Raw genomic sequence first — 16,105 nt, 5'->3', positions numbered from 1 at the left:
TCCAACTTTCCCAACACCACTTGCTGAAGAGACTGTCTTTTCTCCATTGTATATTCTTGCCACCTTTATCAAAGATTAATTGACTGTAGGTGTGTGGGTTTATTTCCAGGCTCTCTATTCTGTTCCATTGATCCATATGTCTGTTTTTGTGCTAATATCATGCTGTTTTGACTACTGTAGCTTTGTAGTATTGTCTGAAGTCTGAAAGGACAGTGATTTCTCAGATATGATACGGAAGGCACAGGCAACAGAAAAAAGAAATAGATAAACTAGACTTCATCAAAATGAAAAACTTTTGTGCATCAAAGGATATTATCAGCAGAAAAAGTCAACCCATGAAATGGGAGAAAATATTTGGAAATTGCATATCTGATAAGGGATTAATATCTAGAATCTTTAGGATAGAGAACTCTTAAAACCCACATTCAATTTTTAGAGAAAGTTAAAGGCCATGGGAAAGCAGTTTATACCCAGTTATCCACAGGTTCACACCATGCCTGGGCCAGTTACCTTCAACCTTAAGTGTCTCTTTGTGGAAGAGTTACTGCCCATATCTTGAGGATTATTATTAACACAGAAGCCATCCAGAATTTCTGCTGATAGAATACAGGGAGCTTAATTAAAGGAAAAAATTATTTTTCTTTCTTGCAGCTAAGCAGAAGAGTAATGTCTAGTGGCAGAAGGACACTGGATGAGATACACTTTCTGCCAACAGGATTATAAATCTATTATTAATTTCAGTTCTTCTGGAAGGCGTTGGTGGCTGACTCACAGTTGTGCACTGTATCTCCTTTCATCCTGGAATGGTGTCTTGGCCCCAGTGTTATTTAAGCTGAAACTTCCATAAGGGCTAAAATATACCTAAAAAGGCTCTGGAATCCAGCTCTGAAACCATTTATGACAGGATATCAAGATTCTTCACATTCTGAGGGATTTTTTAGGTCAATTTTTTGGAGAGATTTTTCCGCTTTGCATAAGTGAGCCAAAGGTTGGTTTAAAACTTTATTGTCCTAGAGACCTTTTCTTTCCTATGAAAGAGAAACGTCCTGAAACAGATAATTGTCCAATACCGCCCCACCTCCGCCAACACACACACCGAACCTCTGGTTTTAGTCACCTTTTTCTGGCATTTGGAGGGTACTTAAGCTCCAGTGTGGGCCAACCCTCAGGACTGTCGTATACAGTTGGACAGGTTGGGCACTGTACCAAGGGAGCCACATCTGAGGGGCTACTGTTCACATCATAGCCATCCTAGGTTTGTGTGTTTACTGTGATGATTTTTTCTGGAAGATGCAGCAAAGTGTGTTGTTCTAACAAAACCCATATATTACAACCAACTCTTAGGGGTGGACAAAGCATCTTTGATGAAGGAGTGTATTTGTATAGTTCCCCGGGAGGCTCTGTGTGGGTCGACCTACCTGCGCTTTGCTTTGGGTCACACCTGGAACTGCACGGTATGGTTTCTTATGAAGGATGCTTCTCTCCCGCTCCATGGGCCCCAGCAGAGAGGTGGCTCTGGGCCAGGCCACCCTTCCGTTTGTTGGCCCTGTCTGTTTGCTCCACAGCTGTCTGACATGGCTCTCTGGGTGTCCGTGACTTTACGTGGTGAAGGGCTTCTGTGGGGCCTTACAGTGTAGGAGGGGAAGTTAACGACCATGTCTTGGAAAAAGACTAAGCTACACAGATCCCACGCTTCAGGATGTGAGGCCCCGCAGTCACCTATGACCACGTGATGTGGCTGGTTGACAGAGTTGCACTGGAGCATTCCAGGGAGTCTGCCCTGTGCCCTCTTTCCTGGGAACCATGTCACCCCAGAGAGAAGTGTCGGGGTGACAGGGCATGGCATCTGTGGCAGGACCTGAGGCCCAGGGTGCTGGCTGGTAGGCAACTGGTGTTCTCGGCCAGTGTCACACTGGAGCCTGGCTCAAGATGGGCATCCATTCTAGAGGACTTTTTATGAACACCTGAAGTGTGTTGCCTTATCCCTACTGTTTTTAGATGGAGAAGTAGATACAGTATATACAGTAATACTTAGATGTATAATGATGCCACGGATGTGCTTGTGCCAGTTGCAGGTTGGTTTTTGATCGAGAAGCCTCTGCTCTGTCCTGCGGTTCATGGGGTTGCTTGCAGCATCATAAGCTCCTGCTTATGAGCAGAGGTTGTGTCCCGTTATCCTTAACTCTGTAAAGAGCCCATGTGTATTACATGCAATTAATGTGAACAAATGGATGAAATTAGGCCAAGTGGTGAAAAAATGATGACCTTGTTTCATACATATTTGGTACGGCTTATTAAATGATGTCACGCTTATTGTTAAAATAGCGTTGGTTTCTATTGTTGTCATTTATTGTAACCACCTCTGCATGGCAAGCCCTCTGCTGGGTGCTGGGGACACTGAGATACATACGACAAGGCCCGTGTCCTCAAAGTTGTCACCATCTTGTGGGGGAGACAGACATATGCCAGTGATTGCAGTGCGGTCAGAGGAATTTCAAAGCAAGTGTGCGTGGCACCCATGAGGAGGCCAGCCTGGTGAGGACAGGCCCAGAATCTGGAGAATAAACCACTAGAAGGACAGAGCAGGTGGTGTGGAAGAGGTGCAGTCTCGTGGGTGTGGGGCATCAGGAAAGTGCAGCTTCAGCTGGACCTGCAAATGGGACGGGGGTGGCAGCAGGTGGCACTGGACAGGTCGGTAGGGACTGAATCACACGGGACCTCTGTAGTTTTCCCCGGCTGCTGTAACAAAGTGCAAACTGGGTGGCTTTGAACAGTAGAGACGTATTGTCTCACAGTTCTGGAGGCTGGAAGTCCAAAGTCAAGTTGTCAGAGGGACCATGCTTCCTCTGCGGGCTCTCGGGGAGAATCTCTCGCTGCCTCTTCCAGCTCCTGTCGGTTCCCAGCGACCCTTGGTGTTCCTTGGCTTGTGGACACCACTCCAGTCTCTGCCTCTGTTGTGACACCGCCATCGCCTCCTTACCTTTCCTCTGTGCCTGTCTGCCTCTGTGTCCAAATTTTCCCTTTTTACAAGGACACCAGTCCTGTTGGCTCAGGACCCGTCCTAATGTCCTCACCTGCACTTGATCTGCAAAGGCTCTATCTCGAAATAAGGTCACATTCACAGTTGCCTGTGGGTAGGGCTTCAACATATCTTTTCATAGAGGACACAGCTCAACCCTAAGCGGCTTTCTTATGCCGGTCGAAGTTTCTTTTGTAGCCACTTGGGCTGTGAGTTGCTAGCAGAGGACAGGATGTCGTGTGTGCTCCGGAGGGTGGGTGGCAGCAGGGAGAGCTGAGCCCAGGACCCGTTGCACAATACCCGCGAGCCTCGGTTTTCACTTATAGAATTGGGATGACACCTGGGGACGAACCACGGAGCAAATGCATGCAGAGTGCCCCGCACAGCCCCTGGCGGACAGTTAGCTTCTAATAAATGCCACTGCGCCTCCCTGAACGTGCCCCAAAGCCTAGGATCCTGGGGGCCCTGACCCACAGCTGCTCCCTGTGAGGCCTAACGAGGCAGCCAGAGCAGGGCCCCAGCCTGCCTGTCAGGAGACCTTGGGGGAAGGGGGGGCGTCTTTCCATGAGCATTTCCTCATAGTAGTTACATGCATTAAAAAAAAATGTTAACAAGTAAATATTTAGTGCTTTTTAAGGAAGCCTCTGGTAAGAAATGGCTGAGGAACAGAAGGGGGAAAAAAATCAAAATGGCAATAAACAGGGACGGAGCCACAGGGCGGCGCTCCTCAACCTTCCGCGAGCAGAGGCCCACCCTGCAGGGCTAGGGTTGGCCTGGGACTCTGCATTGCTCACAAGCTCCCTGCTGGTGCCCTGCCGAGGGCCGCCATCCACACCTGGAGCAGCAAGGATGTGGGGCAAACTAGGTCCCACGGCCCAAACCTATCCTTCTGCCTGTTTTTGTACTTTCCATGAGCTAAGAACGGGTTTTACATTTTTTAATGGTCAAAAGAATAATATTTGTGACACACAAAACACAGGAAATTCAAATTTCGATGTCCGCTATCAGAACACAGACACGCCCCCACTCTTTAACATTGTCTGTGGCTGCTGTCCCAAGTGCAACGTTGAGGGCATGGGACAGAGAAGGTATAGAGCCTAGAATGTTTGCCATCTGGCGGTGCGGCCCGGTGCAGCCAGCAGGGGGCAGCAGAGACCTGCGCGTGGGCCAGGCCTCCTGGGGCTCAGGACGGGTATTTAGAAATGCGACAGGGCCTAAGCTGGGGTTTAGGAGGGAGGTACGGGCCTGAGGTAGAAGGGCAATTAGCCTGGGGAGGTGGGGCGGGGTAAGTGGAGAACGGGCTGGAGGCCCAGGGATGCCAGTGGGGCTGGGACCTCCGCGAAGGCAGTAGGGAGCCACTGGAGGACTGTAAGTGGAGGAGAGAGCATCAGCTTGGAGGGAGGGGCTGTAGCTGGTGGCTGTGCCTCTGGGAAGCGACCACAACAGTCCAGGGTCGAGAGGACGAGGGGCTGAGGTGGCAGGGCAGTGGGGAGGGGCCGGCAGCACCTGAGCTGTGACACAGCCCACCGCTCGCCAGCGCCCCGTCCCCTGGATTCTGCATTTTCACCCAGGGCAGGCTGGACGAACGGCGTCTCTCTCTCTCCTTTCTCTTTGCCTTGTTTTTCTCTGCTTTCGAAACTCCAGTGCACTTAGGGTGGCTGTCTTTTTGCTTCTGGCCTGGCTCTCTTCTTTCCTGTGGGTCCTGCAGATATGGGATTTCACCCATTACTAGCTGGTTCTGCTAGCTGAGCACTCAGCCTTTGGGTGAGGCCTTTTTTGTTCTTAAAGAATTATTTTGTGGTGGGGCAGGGACATGGCTCAGAGACTCCTGTTAGAATTTGGTGACCACCATTGTGAACCCCAGAAAAATGCACACGGGCAGGTGGACTCAAAATCTGAGATAGGATTTCAGGGCCGATGTGCTCCCTGAGCCCCCTAATTTAGGACCCCTGACGGGGTGGCGGTCAGCTCAAGGTCAGCTGAGGGGTTAGCTGTCCCCAGCTTTAAGGTGTTTGACTTGATATCAGAGCCATATGCCCTCCTCCCAAAGGCCTCCCTGTAATTCCTGATTGTCTTTTATCATCCCTGCCCTTCCTCCTGTCTTATGGAGAACACATGAATACCTGTCTTTCTTTGGGATGGATTAAAGCCTTCCGAACACACAAGACGGGAGCTCCACTGACCTCCTAGGATGGCAGGTCTGGCGGTTCTCAGCTGTGTTGGGCATTGTGGAGCCTCTAGGGAACTTCCCAGAGCAGCAGATTCCACTTCTGGCCTCCAGCTGGGGTTGGGGTGGCAGTGGGCTGACCTCTCCCTTTGCATTGGGCCAGGAAACATTGTGTTCACAGAACTGCGGACTTGGAGAATTCTATTTTGGGGGTCTTAATACATCATAAAATCCCCTTTCCTTGAAACAAAAAGAGTACTATTATCAGATGGAGTCTTATTTAGGAACTTATTAGCCTCTAACTAGAAATAAGTAGATTACATTTTTCAAAAGATTGAATTAATCTCCCTAACAAAGAATGTTTAAAGGAATGTAGTCATTCCGTTATGAAATGTTTCCGAAGGACAAATGGAAGCTTAGAAGCATGAACTGGTTTTCAAATTATCCAGAATTTAAAAATCTAATCCAGCATCAACTTTCAATAAAAGCGGTCATTTCCAGCAAGTATGGTCTCTTACTCTGTGTGTGTGTGTGTGTGTGTGTGTGTGTAACAGCAGCTTTAGTGGAACATAATTTATATAACACAAAATTCACCTATTTGAATGTACAATTTCATGATTTTTGATGAAAGTTATGGAGTTTTGCATCACTACAGTCTGATTTTAGAGCATCTCTGTCACCCCAAAATGGTGTCTTACTTTTTAATCACAAGATGTGATATTAGAAAAATAATTTTAATTTATTGTGTCCTGTATCTGCATCATCGAAGTTATATTCTTAGTAATAAATGACCTTTATTGTTATCTCTTCCAGGCAAGCACGAGACAGCTGGAGCAAAGCTCTTGAAATCTTATCAGAAGCTGAGGTGAGTGTTGTCAAAGGACAGGCCGTCCTGGGCCCTTGGGCTAGAGCACTAAGGACGTGCTGAAAGAGCTTACAGATCTCTTGACTTTCAGATGTCACTGCTTTGGAATGTAACTTTTTTTAAAAAGATGATAAAGTGCCTGAGAAAGATTCAGAGATGTTTCCAGATTCTTATGAAAAGCTAGAAGGAGCTAGCGTAGGATTTTCTCGCAAAACATTTTGTTTCTTGAATTCTGAAATCTTGTAAGCAAACTAAATATTGTTTTTGAGATTCTAAACCAAGCATTTGCCTTTATGAATCATTCATGTCGCCAGCATCTTGCCCAGTGCTTGACACCTTGGAGACATTTGTGGAATAAACATTGGTGGATTTGAATATTGGCCTGACACAGTAACTTTACTGAACGCCCAGCCATCCTGAAGCTGTAGCAGTAATTCACACACCTGACTGTTGCTGAATTTGTTAAAGTATTACTGGAAGCTCTCCACCAGCAGCTTTTTTCTTGCTCATGGTGAGATTTTCCAATCTCAGGACTTTTTCAGTTTTTTACTCCATCCCCCCACCCCCACCCCCACTTCTTCTAGCACAAACTTCTAGCAAATTGCTCTTATGGTTAGTTTTTACATCCATGACATTTGGGGCATTCTGCTGCATGGTGTCCACGGAGAGGACGCTCAAGTCCACACGGCACACACGTGTGGAGCCCGGATTCCAGAGCAGCCACAGGCCACAGAGCCGGTCCCGAGCACCCCAGCTATTTTGCAACACACAGATGGAGTGCAACGCCCAGACCTTAGACCATATGATGCCCATTTCCCACATTCCAGCCCCCAGGGAATCAGGCCCGGTGCAGAGCAGATCCAGGCAGGCTGCTGACCCCTCTTCTGAAAAGTGAGGCAGTGTTTAAAAAAAAAAAAAGGCAGAGAACTTGAATTATAGGATAAATACAAATGTTGTGTATTTCTAAGACTAGTATTTTAAGACTCACATCTCCTTTCTTACCCTTGTATTTTTCCTTGGCAGCAAAATTTCCGTGGTTCCTTCTTCTCCACCCCCTCTCAGTGAAAGCCAGTGCGGCGGCGGCCCTGGCAGGGTAATGTGCCTGTTCTGTGTGCCTCCTGGGAAGGGGAAATGCGAGAGAAGTAGAGGAGGAGAGGGGGAAGCCGCAAGCTTGAGCCTCACGGCAAAGGGATCCAGCCATGGCTGGAGTGGGTCATAAGGCGAGAGAATGGGGGCCCCGATCGGAGGCTGGGGAGTGCTGGGCCCTGCCTGGTGTCTGCGCTTCCATCACGCTCTGGGGGCCATGGGACCATCCCCCCGTCCCCCGCACTGTCAGTGGACGCCTGTGCTGCCTGTACCCCATGTCCTCGCCTGCACCCTGCATCCCCATCTTTTTACTCTTGTCATTTTGTTGGTTCTCTCCCCTAACTGTGCCCTTGAGCGTGGGGTTCTGGATGGGCTGCCACGTGTCGGGTCTCTGGGGGCGGAAAGGGAAATACAGGTTGATGCACAGGTGTGTGATTCGCAGGCCTGGGAGTATGTGTGGAAATGTGCGTGTGTGTCTTTGAGGGTTTGTAGGTGCTAACATAAAGAAGACCAGGACTGTTTCCGTCCAAGGAAGTTAGCTGTGTGATCATGGGGGACTTACCTGGGCTTCCACCTGGGAGGTGGAAATAATTCTTCTCGTCTGGTTCACCTCCCGTGGGTGGTGTGAGAAATTAACAAAATAACGTCTCTGCTGGTACTTGGAAACTGTAAAGTGCCATAGAAACACATGGTCTTGATTATTTTCATTGTTATTACTCTGTGTATTAAGGGGAGTAACTATATCTGAACAAAGGAGGATATACCTGTCTGCTGGTGAGAGAGAGAGAATATATATTCTTTTTTCAAATTCAAACTGAGACCCTGGAGTGTCCTTCAAAATTCTGCTCTACTTTCTCCTAGAGAGAGATTTTAAGTGCTCTGAAGTTACTCAAGCACAGATGTGCTCAAGACATATTCCTGGGGTGGGTGGGTGGATGGATGGGTGGGTGGGTGGATGGGTGGGTGGGTGGGTGGATGGGTGGGTGGGTGGGTGGATGAGACTCGCACAGGGGAGGGATCCCATTTCTGTTGTTTCTCTTCCTTTTGCGTCTCTCCTCTGTTGTGGGAGTGGAGCTAACCATTGGCTCTAGTCTGCTTACCTCGTCCCTGGTTCCACCCTCAGCCCTTGTGTCACGTGCATTCTGCCTGTATTGGCGTCCCTTCTGTGCAGAGCTGGGGTGGGGTCCTAAGAGAAGGAGGCTAAAGAAGCAGGAATTTACGTGGTACAGTCTTCGAGCCCATGAAGTGTCAGCTGTTATTTCTATGAGGTAGTTGCTATCTTGTCAACAACCCCATGGTGATGCCCCTGCCTTTAATGCAGGTGTCAAAACTCAGAGGAGAGAAGCTGAGTGAAGAGAGGACAGTGCCCTCTGCCCCAGACACACACGCGCGTCCGCACACAACCCGAGAACGCACACCCACCCTTGCCCACACGTGCCTGGGTTTGGGGGTTGGCGGCCTAGAGGCTGCCAGGGGAAACAGGTCATCAGACATAACTCTCATTCTCTCTCCTTCTGTCTCTCTTTTAGTTCCAGGAACTTGGTCAGTTTAGAGGATTTAATAAGTCTGTGGAAAATTTGTTTCTGTCTGTCACCACCCACATGAAAAGTAAGTGGATACTTCTCCAGGGGTTCTTCTCCACCGTCCAGGCCAGCCCTTCCCACTGGCCGAGGCCTGGCCAGCGACCTGGGCTGGGGAAGGACCACTCTCTCTGTCTCTGGCTCCTGGGGAAAGCCACAGCGCTGGGCCCTTCACCCCTCCACCTCTCCACCTGTGTTTGCATCAGCGACAGCGCTGAGGGGCTGGTGTTTGTTGGGACCTTTCTAGCTGCCTGGTGTAGAAGGATGCCCCAAAGATTCCAGACAGTAGACTTGAGAACAGTGCGGTTGGCACTGCTCTCGGAGAGGAGGGGCTCTGACACATCTTGGGGGAAAAGATGAATACCCGGGCGCTTTGGCGGGGCATGTGCAGGATCTCCTCTAGAGAAAAGAGATGATCCACAGCCTTACCCCTGCTCAGTGCATGCAGGAGATACCTAATAAATAGCAAAGCCTGAGGATTCATGGTGGATCAGAAGACAGAGGCGTGCTCTGGAGTTGCACTCCCCTACATGGTAACCTCTAACCACACGTGGCTCTTGAAATGGGGCCGGAGTGAAATACATATTGAATTCCGGAAACTTAGTATCGAAAAAAAGAGTGAAATTTTTCATTAATAATTTTACTATCGATTATATATTTTCACAATACATTGGATATTTTGCATTAAGTGAAATATAGTATTAAAATTAATTTTACCTGTTTCTCTTTAGTTTTTAAAGTGAGGTTATGAGAATATTTAAAATGACATATGTGAGCTGTATTATCTCCCTGTTGGATGGCGCTACTCTAAAGGTAGTTTCAAGATAAAGGAAAGGATCTCATGGGAAAAGGAAGCTCTTTTTAAAGGACGCATTCACCTTTGAGAGGCTCTCACTGTGTGTGGGTCCTTCCTCTTCCCTTCACTCATCTTTTTTCTAGACTATTATACTGCAAAAAATAAATTTTAAGTCATCTTTTCAGGGTTTGCTTCCCGAAATGGTTATAAGGATACCCCAAGTCTTGCTTTCATCTCAAGAGGTGGTATCTAGTTATACAATCTTTGTAAAAAAACAGCTGGTTTGTTCGGCTGCCTTCTTTGCATTTGGACAACCGGACACTCGGGACATGTGCCCTGAATGCAGAGTAACCTGGGTCGGAGGTCGCCCGTGAACCCCACCCTGACGGTGGCTCCGCCTGCAGAGATGTGGGGACACACAGTCACCCACGTTCAGGATCCAGCCCCTCGGTCCTGTGCAGGTGCCCCGGGTCCAGCGCGGTGTTGGGGACTCTCCTCCTGGCCCCAGAGCAAGGGGTGCAGGAATCCCGGAGGAGGGTTCCCACAGGTCCTGGCAAAGCTGCGTGCTCCCACCTGTCATCCTTGTATTGATTTTCTAGAACTCTCCAAGTCGCAGAACGACATGACCTCTGACAAGCAACGCCCAGCTGTGGGTCCCAGGCAGTGTGAGGGCCGGTCGGAGAGGAGAAGCCAGTCCGACACCGCGGTCAACGTCACCACCAGGGTATCCCAGGCCTCCGGCCGCCCCAAGATCACCCTTCTGCCCGTTTTCTCCATAGGTTTCTTCATCCTTTTACTTCATAGTTAACCAGCAAGCAGTCTGAAAAATGTACTTATAAACCCGTCCATTGGCTGGGGTGCTGGTACAGGCCAAATGAGGGTTACAATTCAATTTCATTGAATTTGGAAAGTGATTCAGAACAGGGAAAGGCTTCCATCTCTTTCCAAGCCCCCGGGGCTTCCATGTGACCCCCGAAGCTCCCTGCTGGCTGCAAGGCCACACGAAAGGCAAAGGCAGGCCTGCAGTGTGCCCAGTTATTCCTGGTCTGTGGATACACTCGTTCTGTCCTATGTCCTGCTTCCAATAACCTCTGGTTAAAATCTGTCCCGATCTCTGATTGAAACTATTGAAACCGTAAACGCTGCACGTTCAGGTGTGATCGTGAGGGAGACTCTCCACGTACCTAAACTGTAAGAGATCTCACCTAATAAAGGCCTTTAGGGAAAGGATTACTCTTTCCACCAGGATTGACCGAGCCAGAAGCGGATGCACTGGTGGGGTGTGAGGGGAAGCGGACTTTAGGGTCAGAAAACCTGGGTTCTAGTCCGGCTGAGGTGACCTGGCTGTGGCAGGTGCCACCACCTGGCTGTTCTCAGGGTTGATGTGACAGCTTTGGTTAGCTGGACAGGACAAGTGCCCTTCTCTGCAGCAGTGAGCTCTATTCAGGATGTCCCCAGACAGACTGTTGTGTAGGCAAGTGGGTGAGCGCGGCCTTACTCTCCTGCGGGGACTTCCACATTCTCTCAAGATGCTAAATCCAGCCTCCATCTCCATCACATCACTTGAACTCCCTGAGCCTCCGAATACCCCCGCCCCCCTCCCCCCTCCCCCCGGGGAATGCAGGTGATAATACCTGTTTTGCCCAGAGCAGTACAGTGATCTTGTAAAGATGCCCTGAGATAACATAACAGTTAAACTGCTACCTAAGTTATCTAAATATAAACCTAAATTACCAGCACTTGTTACTATGTGCCAGGCTCTTGCTAAAAGCTTTACCTGGGCTCTCTTTTTACCCTCACACCACCCCTCGAGGTGGGTAGTGCATGTGACCCTGTTTACACTTAGGCTTAGGGAGATTGTCACATGGACCTGGTGACATAACCAGAAATGGTGGGCAGTCTTGGTTTGGAGGGCGAACTCTGGAGCAGAGATTCTCCACTTTAACGCGTATGTGAGTCACTTGGGGATCTTGTGGAAATACAGATTCCGAGTCGGTGGATCTGGGATGGGCGTGAGATGCAGGATCTCAGGTGTGTTTCTAAGGCACTCGCCGGTGAGCGGGCAGTGCCGCCGCGGTCCTCGGACCCTCACTGTAAGAGCAGGGCTTGGAGAGTGCGTGATGTGTATACGGAAGGTCTTTGACACCCTCAGGTGCAGACAAGTGTGAGTTCCTGTCGTCTCCACCGCCCTACCTGCTGTCCCCGAATCAGTGGATGGAGGAGAGGGTCAGTGTGCCTTTAGGCGGGACCGTGTTCTGGGCACGATGGAGCGTTTGTCACCTACTTTATTACGTTTCACACTTACAAAATTCCTGAGAAAGATATTGTTACTCCCACGGTAAAGATCTAGAACCTGAGTTTTAGTGAGAGGTTACCCACCTTGTCTCGTAGCAATAGCTTGTAAAAGGTGGAGCTAGGAACAGAACCCAGGTTTGTACGATTCTAAACTCTTAACCTCTTCATTATACGCCCCACATAGGAGGACAAATTAACTTTTTTAATCCTTAAAGAACCCTGTGAGGTCTGTGCTGTTACTGTCCCATTAAAGATGAGGATTCTGGGGCCGAGAGATGACCCAGAGGGAACGTGGTCAGGGTGGCAGGGCCAGGTGGAGCCTGCTCCAGGGACCATTCCTGTGATGCCTGCCAGGAGATGCCAGCAACGTTTGCAGACTGTCACGTTTCCCACTTCTGGCGTCATGTGCCATACACTGGGGCATCCCAAGTACCTGTAGGCGTAGCTCCTGCCGCTCTGGAGCTGACGTAACGGGGCATCTGTGGTATCACCCTCCTGGGCCTGCCGGACGAGTGCAGGGTTCTCTGAAGGGCTGGTGGTGCTCAAGGGTAGAAGTGAGGACGAACTGGGGGGGCCGTGGCTAGAGAGCCTCCACTGTGTAGACCCTCTGTCCAGTGTGTGTCCACTTCACCACCACACTCTTGGCAGGACATGCTCATGACTTTGTAGCCATTCTTTCTCCCCACTTGATATGGCTGTTTCAAAGAGAAATTTAGCCAAACGTTTATAACGTACTCAGTAATCATGGCATGATCTGTAAATGCTAAATAATTATAGGGTTGGAGTATGAAGAGTACATCTTTATTTTTTTTTTTTAATACTTTTTAAATGTATTTATGTTTGGCTGTGTTGGGTCTTCGTTGCTGCGCACGGGCTTTCTCTAGTTGCAGCGAGCGGGGGACACTGTTTGTGGCGGTGCACGGGCTTCTCATTGCGGTGGCTTCTCTTGTTGCGGAGCACGGGCTCTAGGTGCGCAGACTTCAGTAGGTGTAGCACACGGGCTTTTGAACTATACGAAAAACCTTTTCTAACACCTTCATTTCTGAAATCCTCCCTTTGGATCTCCGGCTCCTCCAGCCCTATGTCTCCTCCCCTGTGCCCACGCTTTAGTGTCCCCGAGCTACCTGTCCTCTGGACGACATCACGCGTCACTGTGCGTGTGTGATCTCGCGTCCGAGTCTCTGCCAGGCCTCTTGCGTCTCTGCAGTTGCTTTGGCCTCTAGCAGGTCTAGGAACATGCTCCATACCTGACCATCATGACAGCCCCTCCACTCGGGATGCCTTACCTTGGGGTCTTTCCCCAGCCAGCCCTTGACACCCACTCAGGTCACACTCCCACTGAAGACCATCCCAGGTGCCTCTTCTGTGTAAGGCCTCCCACTCTTTCCCGTTGACGTGGCTCATACTTACTTCCATTTTAATGGTGTGTATTTCTGATGACTAGTGAGCCTGTGGAGGGCAGACAGGCATCTTCTCCTCCCTCCCGCCCGCCCGCCAGCTTCTTCCCACTCCCAGGATGCAGAGCAGCGGCACATTGAATAGAGTGTTTCTTAACAAATGTCTGATAGAATTGAGTTGAGTTCTGGGAATCGAGAGCATGGAAATAATCTAGAGGTAATCACGTCTTTCGTTTGTTCTGTAACAGTCTTAGCTTTTTATTCCTGAAAATTATGACCATAGTGCAGCTGTTTATATTTCCAAGTTCTACTTCCAGCCCAATGTCAAAACCGAAAGTCTTGATTTGGAAACTTTGTCTTTTTGACCAGGACGAGATTTACCTCCCTGCTCTGTACTAGCGCTGTCCGACAGAACTTTCCTGCCACTGCCACATGTGGTTACTGAGCACTTGAAATGTGTCTGTTGTAACCAAGAAGTTGAATTTATTTTATTTGATTTTAACTGATTGGAATTTAAATAGCCCCATGTGGCTAGTGGCTACCATATTAGAAAGCACAAGATGTACATGTTATATAAGTACCAACTATTAAAAAAAATTTTTATAAAATTTAGAAACGTATTTTGATTTTTTTCCTTTTTTTATGAGCACATTAGAGGCTGTCAGGCTGAATACTATATTTCACGTGATTAAATGCCTGCGTCATTAATAAGGTCAAATGTGGACATCAGTTTCTTTAAGACTTGTACTACTCCATAAGTAACCCACCCATCACTGTTCATGAATGTCCCAAAGCTTGGTGATGTCTGTCTTGGGGCCCCGTGTGTGTAGGCATTTATCCAAACGGAAGTGTGGCCTCTTACTCAGCACCCGGAAGTTTGCATATTAGTGACATGCAGGCCATGCTCGCTGAAGTCATCACATTTGAACAGACTCAAACTGGGATGCAGACTATACTATGCTGATTCTCTGTTTTCTTTTTCAGAAGGTCAGCGCACCAGATATTTTGAATCCTCTTAATCAAGAGAGTCCCAAATGCCCTACTGGCCCTGTTTTGAAGCAAGAGGATATCTCATTCAGTCCAGCGCCCAACACTTTATTCTCAGGAGGCTTGAGACACGTGAGTCTTGTCTGATATCCTTGACACGCGATGTGTGGTTGTTGCCATGACGTCAACTTGGATTGTTAGGTGACACGAGGGCCGTGTTGTCTTCTGGGATAAACTGGAGCGTAACATGGAGCGCAGAGGTGATGTTTTATTTAGCTTGAGAGCTGGGAAAAGCCTTGCTGTACTCTGATGGTGGTTTTCTTTTTTACATCTTATTGTGAACGTTTTCATTCACACAGAGAGTAATTAATAATAAGTGGTGGTGTCTTTGGATGAGAAGTGTTTAGTTTGATGAAGTCTGATTCGTCAGATTTTTCTTTCATGGTTACTTCTCTGTCTTATCTACCCATAAGTCATGAAGATATATTCTCCTATGTTTTCTTCTAGAAGCTTTATAAAAGTTTAGCTTTTATGTGTGGTCCATGCTCCAGCTCATTCCTCTTTGTGAATGGTGTAAGGTACAGACTGAGGTTCATTTTTCCCCATATGAATACACAGTTATTCCAGCACCATTTATTATTTATTTTGGCCACGTCTCGTGGCATGTGGGATCTTAGTTCCCCAACCAGGGATCGAACCTGCACCCCCCTGCAGTGGAAGTGCAGAGTCTTAACCACTGGACCACCGGGCAAGCCCCTTCCAGCACCATTTAAAAAAAAAAAAAAGACTCATTTTTCCATTGACTTTGGTGTCTTTGTTAAAAATCAAATGACCATATAAATGTGGACGTTTTCCTAGGTTCTCTATCGTGCTCCAATGATCTCTTTGTCCTTATGCCAAAGCCACACTGACGTGATTACTGTAGCTTTGTAGGAAGTCTTGAAGTTGAGTAAAGTCCTCCAACTTTGCTCCTCTTTTTTTTGAGATTGCTTTGTGGTGTTTTAAATGTAGTGTCTGTTCATAGGCAGGCCTTTTTATTACTTTATTCAAAAACATTGAATGAATGTTTACTCTGTGTCTAAACATATGATGTGTGCTTGATGTGTTAGATGGAGCCTTGGGTGAGGGGCCGTGTGGCTTCAGTTACAGTCATGGGTCTTTGACTTATTCAGTGATCTTAAACAATCATAAAGACTCCCTAAACCTCAGAGTCCTCATCAAGGAGATGGTATCAAAGTTGTTCTTTTTTTTTTTGGCAATACCGCACAGCATGTGGGGTCTTAGTTCCCCAACCAGGGATCGAACCGGCGCCCCCTGCATTAGAAGCACGGAGCCTTAACCCCTGGACCTCCAGGGAAGTCTGAAGAGTTGTTCATCTCACTGGATTGCCTTGGGAATCAAATGATGTTCATATTCCGTGGCGAAATAACAGTGGTTAAGAACTCAGCTTCTAGAGACCAACGTCTTGGTTCACCTTCCAGCTCCTTTAGTGGCAAGGAGCGTGGTCCAGAGCTAGTACTTTAACCTTTCTGTTCCTTGGGGTTGTTGCGTTTTAGTGGAACATGGTGTGCACATCAGACAGACTTCCCCAATCTCCACGAATGTCCAGTCGAGTATTCAGAAGTCACGGCAGAAGCAGGCTAGACCTTGAAGAATAGCTGACATCCTTGATTCAATCCACTAAATGCCAGCAGCTCCAGCCCATCTGTTGGCTCCAGCCCCTGTCTCCTGTGGGTGGTCCTGCCTCCATGAAGACCCCTGCTCTGCACACTCGCTACTCACAATGTGGGACCCAGCAGCGCTGGCGCCACCTGGGCGCTTGTCAGAAACCAGAATCTCCAGCCTTACCCCAGGCCTGCTGGAGTCCGAACCTACAATTTAACAAGAGCCCTAGGAGATTCATATGCACGGTG

At 48.5% G+C, this 16,105-nt stretch overlaps 1 protein-coding gene across 2 annotated transcripts in view; it reads left to right on the top strand.

Annotated features, from left to right (window-relative positions):
- SYTL3 (synaptotagmin like 3) overlaps window positions 1-16,105 on the top strand; it is a 75,468-nt gene that overhangs the window by 32,937 nt on the left and 26,426 nt on the right. The window contains exons 4-8 of one of the 2 annotated variants that reach the window (XM_065888790.1): window positions 6,000-6,051; window positions 7,075-7,144; window positions 8,667-8,745; window positions 10,113-10,237; window positions 14,190-14,324. In XM_065888790.1, the coding sequence (XP_065744862.1) occupies window positions 6,000-6,051; window positions 7,075-7,144; window positions 8,667-8,745; window positions 10,113-10,237; window positions 14,190-14,324 (461 nt within the window). The remainder of the gene's footprint in view (window positions 1-5,999; window positions 6,052-7,074; window positions 7,145-8,666; window positions 8,746-10,112; window positions 10,238-14,189; window positions 14,325-16,105) is intronic. The other variant, XM_065888791.1, reaches the window with a different exon arrangement.

This window comes from Phocoena phocoena, chromosome 12 (genome assembly GCF_963924675.1).
Source record: "Phocoena phocoena chromosome 12, mPhoPho1.1, whole genome shotgun sequence".
NCBI lineage: Eukaryota > Metazoa > Chordata > Mammalia > Artiodactyla > Phocoenidae > Phocoena > Phocoena phocoena.
The sequence above is the reverse complement of the archived record's forward strand: the minus strand, read 5'-3'. Positions and strand labels throughout refer to the sequence as shown.